Source organism: Engraulis encrasicolus, chromosome 11 (genome assembly GCF_034702125.1).
Source record: "Engraulis encrasicolus isolate BLACKSEA-1 chromosome 11, IST_EnEncr_1.0, whole genome shotgun sequence".
NCBI lineage: Eukaryota > Metazoa > Chordata > Actinopteri > Clupeiformes > Engraulidae > Engraulis > Engraulis encrasicolus.
The window spans coordinates 48,678,398-48,690,897 of record NC_085867.1 but is presented as its reverse complement, the minus strand read 5'-3'; the positions used below and the strand labels follow the sequence as shown (position 1 = coordinate 48,690,897).

The window sequence follows — 12,500 nt, the reverse complement described above, 5'->3', positions numbered from 1 at the left end:
TGCATGCGACAAATAATTATCCTTCATTAAACCAAAACTCTGTGGAAATTGAACATGGGTACCTTTTTTCCACCGGGTCCTCTCATGTGAAGTGGAATAGCAACACTAATGGATGCTAATGGCCACTATGTCGATCATGTGATCACTTCACACACATGTGTGTGCGTGGGCAATGGGCAATAGGCAGCCCAGTTTCAATGAGCAGCATAGTTGCAGTACCCTTTTTGACCATTTCCTGCACAGTGTCCCTGTCATTACACAAGGATTTGAGTCTAGTGCCATTGTTTTCTTCAAGCCGATCTATCAATCCAAACACTCAAGGACCACTTCATCACTTCTGAGGTTGACAGGGTTGGGGAAACTAATTAATTACCTCTCAGTTAATTAGCATCACAGCTCTAATTGGGAAATGGAAGGAAGATGAGGCACCTGATGTTTATATAAAATGGGCACAAAAGCACAACACATGGGCTTACAGGCCCCTTGGGATTCCTGTTAGGCGCCAATGGTCTGCTGCCCACCTGCCTGTCGAGTCTGAGTCTGTGATAATAGCAATATGACATGTAACGGTACGCTATATGCCATGTGCATAGCATTTAGTTTTCATTTTAATCTGAAGAGTTCAGATGCAAAAACCCCTAACTCCATTTCTGAAGACCTGCACTTCTATATTTTTAGAGAACCCAGTTGTTGGTTTGGTTTACATTCATGTACTTGATAATACATATAAATAGTTATATTACATAAATAAAATTAAAAAATTTGCAATTTTGATAGCTTCGTATTAAATAAAAATGAATTAAGATTATTTTCTGAAATGGCACTTAGGGGGTTTTGCATCTGAACTCTTCATCTATTATCCTAAGCCATGCAAATTACCTGGAGCCTGTTTTGTTATCTATACTGTGTATGTTATTGTCTTATTTATTTATTTATTTATTTTTAATTCTTCAACAGATCCACAGCCTGTTGTGCTGGAGCTGGCCCCGCCCACATTCCTCTCGGCCAATGTGACGGCGGGGGGCGTGATGATGCGCTGGGAGCCCCCCCGCGACCAGAGCCCCCCTGTAGAGACCTTCGTGCTGCAGACCCGCGTGCAAGGCGGCCAGTGGTCCAACCTGGCAGAGGACATCAGCGCCAACCTCACCCACATGCTGGTGCAGGGCCTACGCAGGGTAAGTACAGTGAGACCATAGATTTACAGTAGGGACAATACTGTAGGATTGCCTCATTCAGTCTATTGGCATGGCCAGCCAACAGTGCCGCCATATTGGTACAGCTTCCTATCTGCTGGTGCAGGGACAGTCTTGCCATATTGGGTGGTTTCCCGCCTAAGGCCATATACGCTTAGGATGGCCAACTACGGGTAAAAAATTTGGGCTGGTTTTCGTGAGGAATTATGGCCATTGAAATCAATGGGATTCAGTTCAAATTGTGTGGGATTTAGTGCTTCCAGGCGGATTTTGAGCATTTTTTGGGCTGGAAATCATCAGTCTCATCTGGCAACCCTGTACAGGGCCTACGCAAGGTACAGTAAAAACAAACACTCCCTGACAGAGTTTTCACGCTGCCTCAGTCCTCTGATGGATCTCATTGACTTTGAATGGGGTGATCTCGAAATGCTTTGTGGATCAGTTTGTTCTGTTGCCTCCATTGCCACCGCCAAGTTGTTCAGAAATGTTGAAATTTGTCAGCAGTGACAGATCTGCCAGCCAATCTGACCATGTCGTATGTAATCAACTCAAATCAAGACAACTCATCAGTGTCCCATCAGTGGACATAGTGAGTGTGAAATGGCCCTGAGAGAAGCAAGTATTAAAATGTTACTGCTAGAATGGCAATGTCCAAACAGTAAAATGTTACTATAGATTGTTGTAATGTCATAGAATAATGTTATGTAATGTAATGTCAAATTGTTTTTCCCACCAACAGTGAATCTTATCACTGGTGACAAGGTAGGCCTATGCACCAAGAGGCTACAAAATATGCCAATTTAAATGAGACAGCATCAACTAAGGCAAAGCTAATGCTAGGGATGATTCACAAAGAATACATGGCTTATGCACCGTGCGTCCTCGAATGACATTCACAAGGTGACACAAAGTACATATCCCGGTGTGATGCTAATGTGGATGATTTGTCATAAGTCTGGCTCTAGAGTACACCAGGTGGTTAGTCATCAGAGCCGTACGTAATAATGATCTCCTTCACTCTTCTTCAAGGTGCTAATACACCTTTTGAGTTATGTTGCATGGCAACTACATGATAGCCATGCAGTACTTCTAACTGGGTGATGATGAGGAAGATTGACTGCTTCTGATCACCTCGACCCCCCTGATATGTATATGTGTTGATGCATATCAGTAAAGCTAGCTTCCAAACAACACCTGCACAGCACCATAGTGTTGCCTGGCAACATTGTTTGAAAAGCTGGCAAGACGTTTCTGTTCCTCCATCCAAAGGACCTTCAAGAGAAGTTCTGCTTGACACAAGAGAAAGCACTTTAGGACCCATTGCCTTCTTCACATGTGACCAAGGAGCACATGTGAAGGTGTACAGAGTCCTTGTCACACTACTCAGGAGACAGATGACCTGTCACATGGCAGAGTCTGACTGGGAGACGTGTGGTCACACTTTTTCTTAAAAAAAAACCTTTTTTGGGGGCCTTTTTTACTTTTTTTTGAGACGGGGAAGGGCCATCAAAGGACCCGGGCCGGGAATCGAACGCGGGTCAGCCGCATGGTGGACGAGTGCCCTACCGTTTGGCCACAGCAGGGCCGATCACACTTTTTGTAGAGTAGACTGCTGTGGTAGTAGATGCATTGTGTTCATTGTGTCTTATCGTTAAATCAAATCATTCAGTTTTATTATGTTTCAGAGATGTAAAAGTTTGTCTTTTCTTTACCTGGCATGTGCAACTTTCCGTCTTCATCAGACTGTCAAACGGGTGATGATGACGTGCTTTGCAATCAGCTGACATTACGGAGGTGTGTGACCTTCCCGTCAATGCTGTCAGGTCAGTCACACCTCCCGCTGTCAGCGTTTCCCTCTAAGGACGACACTCCAGGTGTGGGAGGTGTGACCAAAACTTTTAATGTTGGAAACGAAAGAAAACGAATGACTTGCTGTGACACTGATGAGCAGTTAGACTTCCTAGGATTGGATCTCAGGGCAGAATGGTGTATTCATACAACAGAGGCACTTAACGTACCTCTTTTGTTTTTCAAAACACTTCAAAACAACATTTCAGCAGAGTGTCTCCTTCGATGACATATTTTTTTGTTCTTTGAAGGATAAAAGCATATTCAGTGTGGTCTGTCTCAACCTTTGCATTGTGCTATGTTTCAGCCTTGACAGAATTTTAAAAACACTTGGTTTTACCTCAATGTATTCTTGGGCAAGTGTCCCTGAAAAAAGAATTCAATAGAATTGATCTATGATGCTTAAAAAAAAAGAGTACACATTTCCATCACGTTCATTGGTAGCAGATGGGGGTGAAGATACTTAACCTCATCATAACAACATTGCTATGACCTTACAGAGAGCCTTAAGTAACATATTAGTAAGAACACTTAAGTAAGACATAGTCATTACAATTTTGGTGACAGTGCGGGTATAATATGGAACATGCAGGGCGCCCTCCTTCTGGCAGCATAACTTACGATTAGGGTTAGGTCTAGGTGTAGGTTTAGGCCACGCTTTTAACACGTTAAAGAAACATTCTTCACAGTCCGACTTACTTTTAATAGTTAGGCTATGCAACCCATTTACATAGTGTAGTTTGTAATAGTTAGGCTAAGCAATATATTTAAATAGTATAATTTTTGGCTCTGGTCTAAGGGGTTAATACTGTATACACGATATCACACACTTGAGCGGCACACGCCTGCCGTATCACAAGACTAATGTATAGTAAAAAAGCCGCACTAACGGATCAGTTTCTTGCAGTTTTTAAGCCTTCTTAGGCCGAAACGTCTGTCTGTCTGCCATGCTAACCCAGTACAGTAGCGGTGGGTGGAAATTTTGATTGGGGAAGCACAATACAGAATAGCGCAGGTGACGTCAGCATAATAAGAGGTATCGATAGGCATGGATTTCAGTTCTTGCCTAGCTCTATTTAATAGGCCATGATGAGGTTTGCAGCAAGTGAAACGTGTAAGTAAAAGGGCTTGCTCCACAAAAAAATCCCAAACTGGTTTGAGATGTGCACGATGCAACTGGTTTGAGATGTGCACGATGCAAGAGGTCATAGAGAAGGGACAGGTTGCATAGTCTAAAACCTCGGATATGCGCTCAGATATCGGCTATCAACCATTCCAGTGCAAGTCCATCACCACAAAACCGGAGACCTTTTGTAGCCTAACAGACAAGCGTCACAAACTAGTAAGAGTTTCCCGTAGGCCTAGTCCAGATCCCCATCAGCCCAGCCCTCTGCACGAAAGAAGAGAATAATAACTTGAACAACAACAAATGCGCTGTCTTTCTCGACCCTGCTTGTTGTCACACGCGCCCTGTGATGACAGCCAGGAAATATTGTGTAATACTGAGGAAACCATCAAAGCATTGAGTGGGCCTCGGCTGCTAGCGCCAGTCCATCTGCCACGAATGACTTTATCCCGCAATGACCACAACAACAGCCAATAAGACGTCCTTGATTACAGCACATTAAACACCTCTCTCACCTCTCTTTTCTACAAACAACAGTGGGCTACGCTGCGCTCAACAAAAGCACCATCGGTAACTTTACGACAACATAATTTGCCATCACCGCACTGAACATTGAGGCACTCGGCGGTGCTATAACAAGTAGTAAGCTAAACATGACTTACCCACCAGTTGCCTCTCGAGAGCACTCTCCGAATTAGGTCCATCAAATCATCAAATCGCCTATCCAATTCCTTTGCAAATCATAGATTGTATGGTCCAAATACTGTCCCTGTAGGAATCCCAACACCGATCTCAAGACATGTTCTCTTTTGCTCTCCATGGTGTCAATATAAAATTCTGTACAGTCCGTGAATGAGACTGAAGAACAGCGCGGGTAAAGTGTCATCTCTCTTACAAAATACTTATTTGATATTGGTGGTCAACATCTCTAGGGCGGGTTTATTAGAGCCAACTTCCAATCACTACGAGAAAGCCAGGAGAAGCACATCCGTCTAAAATTTACCCAGGAAGTTTTTCCATACAACGCACAGCATTACAGACGCACTCTGATTGGCCAATGCTCCTCAATGTTTCATCAATCGGCGGCAAGAGCTCAGGTGAAGCAACATGCTGTTGCTGTATGCATGCTTCCCCTCATACACGTCAGTTGCCGAACTAAAAGACTGCTCGTCACCATGGTTACTCCTCAAACAAAATCGTGCACTCGTGGGGGAATGTGGTAGAAATCATAGCCTAGATGTTAAAATAACTGCAATTTTAACCCGCAACCGGTTGAAATTAAATGTAGCATTCATGAAAATACAGTATATAGAATTTTGACAATATTGATCAGTATATATGGTTCGTTTTTGAGCTGAGTTCCAGTAGGCTGTGCTTCCCCTAGCTTCCAATAGGAGTCGCCACTGACCCAGTATTAAAACTGCAAGAAACTGATCCGGGAATGCGGCTTTTTTTACTATACATGAACTTTGCTGTTTGCTCGCACCCAAAGACCTTGTAAGAAACATTTCGGAGTTGAGCGCACTTTCTCTACTAAAAGTGTCAGAAGACAAACAGATGGTATTGTATCCAGTTTAATAGCCTCCCTTGATGGCCATGTATTCTCTCTCTCTCTCGACTGTCTCATGTTTGCGTGATGACCATGTTGTTCACTCCTCTAATCACACGAGGGCCCTGATGTGTCGTTTCATAGCATTGCATCATTATCATCAGCGTCTTGCTTTAGTTATGATTAACTGCATTTCCTCCCCTAATCAGTTCATTAGTTCATGAGCAGTGTTTCCCATTTATAATTATGGATCCACAGGAGTATTGTTATGACATTATTGAATGATATTAACACAATCATGGTTTTGATGGCTTGTGGTAGTGCTTTATTGTGCTCATCACGACTCATGATTGGAACTTTTATTTGTATGATTGTCATCTTCTTTTCTATTGTCTGTGCCCGATTGTGCTTATTTAGTTAATAAAATAAAATAACAATGAACAACGACTATCATCATTGAAATGATGGTCTTTGTTCCTTGCTAGATGCACTATAGCCATGAAATGAAATGAAATTGGAACTGTGCTGAATTACATTACATTACATTACATTGAATTTGGCAGACACTTTTAAACTTAAGAGACTAATAAGCAGATCAACTAAATTAGCAGACGAGAAAATAAAAGGACAATGCATAGATACCATAATGTTGCAAGGTATGATCGTTGCTTCATGCCTTTAATGCGCTTTAGTCAGCATGTGAAAGATAAATGAACGATTCTAAGTAAATAATAATATAATAGTAATAGTTTCTTTTTGAAACTACTGTATTTTTTAATTACTTTGCAATTCACGAATGGTCTGATTACGCTTCTCTGGGGAGGGTTTTCAGTCGACCACCAGATGGGCAGCCAATAAGCGAACGCACTTGGGAGCATAATAACATACGTCATGAACGTCAACTGTCAGCGATTGGTCAGAGCTCATCTCAAACCGGAGCTGAGCTCACTCCTCCCACCCCTCACAACCTAAGTGCCCCAGGAAGGGCATCGAGGATCCAGGCAAAACAATGAATTATGAAGTCATTAATGTGGTCTGGTAAAACCAGGTTAGTGGGGCGCCAGACCCTACTATACATGAGACTTTTTAGTGAGGAGGAGGACTTACAAAGTCGTAGTTGATGCGAGATGTCCACAGGTAGCAGAAGGGGAAGTTCTGTCGGAACCATTTCAGTCAAGAAATACAAGAGAAGAATATAAATGAAATTTATGTCATATTTCATATTGAAATTATGAATTACATTTGGCGGTATAGCTCTGTTCGGAGGACCCCCCCCCATTTCCATGAGCAGCATGGAAAAGCATTTAGTCAGGGGGCAGCAGCAGTTTAGGGAATTCTCATCCCAGCAGGACAGGGCGAGAGATAACCCCCCATGAACAGAGCCAAGCGACGTGACAAGAGAACATGTCACATCATACACGACAAGGTGGAGCAGGGGAGGTGGTGGGTAGCAAAAACCGAGCAGCATACAGTTGAGAGGAAGTGGATAGAATTTAAAAGGCGTGCCGAAGCTGTGTGGCCAATCGCTAGGGAAGAAAGATTATCAGCTGAGGGAATGCACCTGGATCAATTAGATGAAGGGGAGGACGGCACGCTTCTTGACTACCATGGCCTGCCAGAACTGACGTTAGTACTTTAAGTTGAGCTTGCTGTGTTTATTGTCTCCTCAGGACAGTGTCTATGAGCTGCGCCTGCTGTCCCAGCGCGGAGAGGAGCGCAGTCACCCCAGCGACACCATGACCGTCTCCACTGCAGGTCAGTAGCGTGTGTGTGTGTGGGTGTGTGCGTGTGCGTGCGCGCGTGCGTGCGTGTGTGTGTGTGTGTGTGTGTGTGTGTGTGTGTGTGTACATGTGTGCATGTGTGCATGTGTGTGCACGCGCACGAATGTGTTTCAGAAACTGTTACTACAATTATGCACAGTTGACTAAGCTGACAGTGGTATTAAATGGAGGTTGTGTGAACACAACTGGCTATAGCCACAGGCGATATACTCACACGTCTGTGGCTAGAAGGGAAGAACTGAGCTCATTTGAACATTAAACAGTTGAGTAAATGCTCACACACCTAGCTTGGCATTGACATAATGCAAGCCATCAATTAGGTACGTACCTACTGTAATGTCAATATTGGGAGTCAATTGAAGACTATGTGGATGTTTTATTGATTGGCCTTCCCAAGCCAAGCCAAGGTCCATATTGAAATGTATCAATGATTAGAGGCAGTCTATTGCTGCAGTTGTATCTGCTCAATATTGCATTTCAATTAAACTCTCGTGGTCAGCCTTTTGTATTTGATAGGAATCAAGCCCTATAGTTTTAACAGTTCACGTGAAAAATACATTTTTATGTGAAGTTAGTCAAGGTTGGAAAAAGTTTTATGACAAAACACTGTCTTTCACACAAAAGTTTGAATCCTTTTTTTCACGCCAAAAGACTTAAAGCACCATACGGGGGAAATAATGTGAGCTGGAAGTAAGCAAACTACCTTTTCTTCCTTGCACAGTAAATCTCCTTATCTGCACACGATCTGTACGCGATGCTAAGATTACATCATTAGATTCCCTTAGCAGATCAAAGGCTGTGGTGATGGAGCTGCAGAGCGTGTTTGTTGTTCACCACATTTATTTATTTTTTCAGTTGCTACATTGTCTTTTTATTCTGTTAATCTGACTGTCAGCCAGACTGGTTTCTCTAAAGGATAATTATGTTACGGTGAAACGAATGTTAATAATAAAAAAAATGCTAATAAAATGGTATAAATGGTAGTTGTTAGATTGTCCTACACATGTGCCTAACAGACTGTGTCATCATATGATTCATGTTTGTGTGTAGTGGAAGGGATGTGCGTACTATACTGCCCTTCAGAACGCAGTATCTTGAAAATGGTCGAAAATGGGTATAGACCGGAAATTGGCTTTAAAATACCTTCTTTTACTTGTGTTAAAAATTTTTGGCCCAACTTGGTCCCGTTTCGGAAAAAAATGCAAAAAACTGATTATACTGCGCTTTTTGGTTTTAGGAGGTTACGTCGTACTAGCCAAGAACGCAGTATAATGCGAATTATACTGCACTTCTCCATTGACACCGTGGTTTTGGTGTAGACAGTAATACCACAACAGAGCGCAGTATAATGATTTTTCAGCTAAAAAGTAATGAGAATGTTGGTTTTTTTGCTTTTTTCTTGTGTGCATACATTTTCACCATAAAAAAGTATTATATGGAAGTGTCATCACCACTTTACCTCCAACACAGTTGCGTGGACAGAAAGGAAACTTTAAAGCCTTTTTTCTCAGTTTGCCATTTTGAATTATACTGCGTTCTGAAATTGTAGGGCAGTATACTGCCCTACAATATTAGAACGCAGTATCTTGAAAATGGTCGAAAATGAGTTTAGACTGGAAATTGGCTTTAAAAGACCTTTTTTTCTTGTGTTAAAAAATGTTGGTCCAACTTGGTCCCGTTTCAGGAAAAAACGATAAAAACGGATTATACTGCGCTTTTTGGTTTTAGGAGGTTACGTTGTACTAGCCAAGAACGCAGTATAACGTGCATTATAGGTTACTGCACTTCTCCATTGACACCGTGGTTTTGGTGTAGACAGTAGCTAATACCACAACAGAACGCAGTATAATGATTTTTCAGCTAAAAAGTAATGACAATGTTGTTGTTTTTTTGTTGTTTTTTTTCTTGTGTGCATAAATTTCCACCATAAAAAAGTATTATATGGAAGTGTCATCACCACTTTACCTCCAACACAGTTGTGTGGCCAGAAAGCAAACTTTAAAGCCTTTTTTCTCAGTTTGCCATTTCGAATTATACTGCGTTCTAAAATTGTAGGGCAGTATAGTAGCACAAGGAAGACTAGTACCAGTAGAATTGGGACTCCACGCATCATCCCTCAGCTTGCAGGTGCATCACAGTGGGACAAACATCACTGAACAAGAGAGACTGGGGGCACTGCAGCTTAGTTCTGAAGACTATTATGTACAAACACCCGACTAATGTTTCACCCGAAACATTAGTCAGGTGTTTGCACATAATAATGTCTTTAAAATGCTACTATTACTATGTCAGAACGCTATAAAGGACTTTTAGAAAAAGCACAACAAATACCTCCTCTTAATGTATGTTCTCTACAAGTCTTCTGTTGTCCAGTCTTGCACTTTAAATGTCTGTATGAGCACTGTCTATGTCCATACTGTCTTATGTCCATGTATGACTTCTGTCTATGTCTATACTGTCTATGTCCTTACCTAGATTAGTCTATGTCTGCATGGGAAAGCAAGAAACGTAATTTCAAATTCTTTGTATGACCAGTGCATGTAAAGAAATTGACAATAAAACCAACTTGACTTGACTTGAAAAGATCAGAAGGTTGCAAGTTCGAATCCCACCCTTACCCATCCTCCCTACACCTCCATCCATGGCTGATGTGCCCCTTGAGCAAGGCATCTAACCCCATATTGCTCCAGGGACTGTAACCAATATGCCCCGTGAAGAACTGTGAGTTGCTTTGGATATAAAAAGCGTCAGATAAGTGCAATATAAATGTTAAAAATGTAATATGAAAACTAAGCTGCCGTGTACTGTACACCAGCCTCTCTTCTTCGAAGACTATTATCAGTCGGATGTTGAAAGACATGTTGCCATGAATTCCACTTAAAACAAGGGTTTTGAGTTCACCGTTAGCCTAATGCAGTGGTTCCCAAACTTTTTTCGTTGCGCACCCCCTTGTACATTTCAATGTGGTTTGCGCACCCCCTAAGCGAATGTTTTAGTATACTTACGACCACTTAAATATGGCTTCACTGCAGAAATCATTGTGCATTATGCAGAGTAATTTAGGGAATCCTCATTTCCGATAGACTTGATGTTTCTTCAAGCATACAATTCACAATAAAATTAAAAACTACATAATTTTCATTAATGCTGTAAAGAAAACACACATATCCGCCATTGCTCAATTCAGCTCGCTCACCCCCGTGTGGCAGGTCATGCACCCCCAGGGGTGCACACACCCCAGTTTGGGAAACCCTGGCCTAAACCAAAACTCTGTGGAAATTGAACATGGATACCTTTTCTCCAGCGGGTCCACTCATGCGAAGTGGAACAGCAACACTAATGGATGCTAATGGCCACTATGTGGATCATGTGATCACTTCACACGTTTAACAGAGATGTGCCTCTTACAGAAATAGGAGACATGGTGTAGTGTAGACACTCAAACCGCTGTGTGTGTGTGTGTGTGTGTGTGTGTGTGTGTGTGTGTGTGTGTGTTAGGGTTGTGCCGATAGACGATATCATCGTCCATCGGCGATGGACAGCTGGCATCACGATGGACGGCAAACATCGTGATGCCAAGGAATCTTGTACTTGTGTATTTTTGAAGCCGCTGCTATAGGCCTAATCATTACGGTACTTGACATCACATTACCGTAAAATCCGTAGTAGCAGCAGCGGTTTTCAAGACAAGTTGTGAACACAAGCCCCAGTGAATTATATAACTACGAAAAAAAACACAATGGAATTTTAAAAAAAAACTTGTGAACTAAGCCCGACTATTGTTTGCTGCAGATGTATGTAAGTAGGCCTAAGTGATCTCGTTCATTTATTTCTGTGAAGTTGTTGACTACAAAGGGGACTCTTTACGCATTACCTAGCTGGCTCCTCCGGTGTAACATGACGATAAGCAACACGTTCGGCAATTGCGACAGTTTAACATTTCATGTTTAACGGTTCACCTCAAAATGTTTAATCGCTATTCGCGGTGGAGATGTCTTGTGAAGCAGCCACTCAAGAGTGTACACTTCTGATAAGCCCACTGTCAATAAGGTGAGCAAGCGGTTCCATGTCCGCCCACTCGTCTTCATGGCTTCACCGCCAGAACTACTTGTAGAACTATCCATTGATCAACTCCATTGATGAGGGGAAAAAAGTCTCGATATGACCTAAAACAAAACATTCCGTATTCTAGTGCTAGGAATTGACAAAGTCGGGGCTAAAATCCATTGCAAAGCCTCTCGAGAGGGCACGCAATCACGCATGGGTTCTCATCTCTTTCTCATTTAGTTTTCTGGTGAGCGAGAGGGGCTAAAGTTATAGCCTACTAGCCTGTGCAAAAACGCAGCGCATATGTCGTCTTAAAATAGTTACACAGATAAATAACTCACAGATGTAACAAATTTATTGACAAGTCTCCCAAAAACGCCACGCAATGAACTGATGGTAAAGTAGCAAGCACTGGGCTTGCAGGTGACACGGGAGGAGAGACGATGGGCGAGGGGGAGGGGTCAGCGGGGGAGCTCTGCATCTCAGCGACCATCTCTGAGCAAGAACGCTGAGGAGGTTTTAAAAAAATTCCCCCAGATTAATTATTACCCCCCCCCCCAAGACGATGTCATCGTCCATCGCATCGTCTCACTGTAAACATCGTCAGCTGTCAATTAGGGGGACATCGCCCAAGCCTAGTGTGTGTGTGTGTGTGTGTGTGTGTGTGTGTGTGTGTGTGTGTGTGTGTGTGTGTGTGTGTGTGTGTGTGTGTGTGTGTGTGTGTGTGTGTGTGTGTCAGGGGTGGAACTTGAGTTTTTTCCCCACCAGTCACGGTGGCAGGTAGATTTCAAAATCTACCAGTCACTCACTGTTTTTACCAGTCAAAGTGACTGGTGGGTTGAAAAATTTACCAGTCACCACTGAAATGTACCCGTCATTGGCAGGTGGACGGGTGCTTATTTCCATCCCTGGTGTGTGTGTGTGTGGCCGCACTCCTGACATGCCACCCAAACACT

At 42.6% G+C, this 12,500-nt stretch overlaps 1 protein-coding gene across 1 annotated transcript in view; it reads left to right on the top strand.

Annotated features, from left to right (window-relative positions):
* The window catches only part of igsf9a (immunoglobulin superfamily, member 9a), a 100,311-nt gene that overhangs the window by 74,484 nt on the left and 13,327 nt on the right, over nucleotides 1-12,500 (top strand). Inside the window, exons 15-16 of the mRNA XM_063209757.1 lie at nucleotides 958-1,175; nucleotides 7,387-7,471. Coding sequence (XP_063065827.1) covers nucleotides 958-1,175; nucleotides 7,387-7,471 — 303 coding nt within the window. The remainder of the gene's footprint in view (nucleotides 1-957; nucleotides 1,176-7,386; nucleotides 7,472-12,500) is intronic.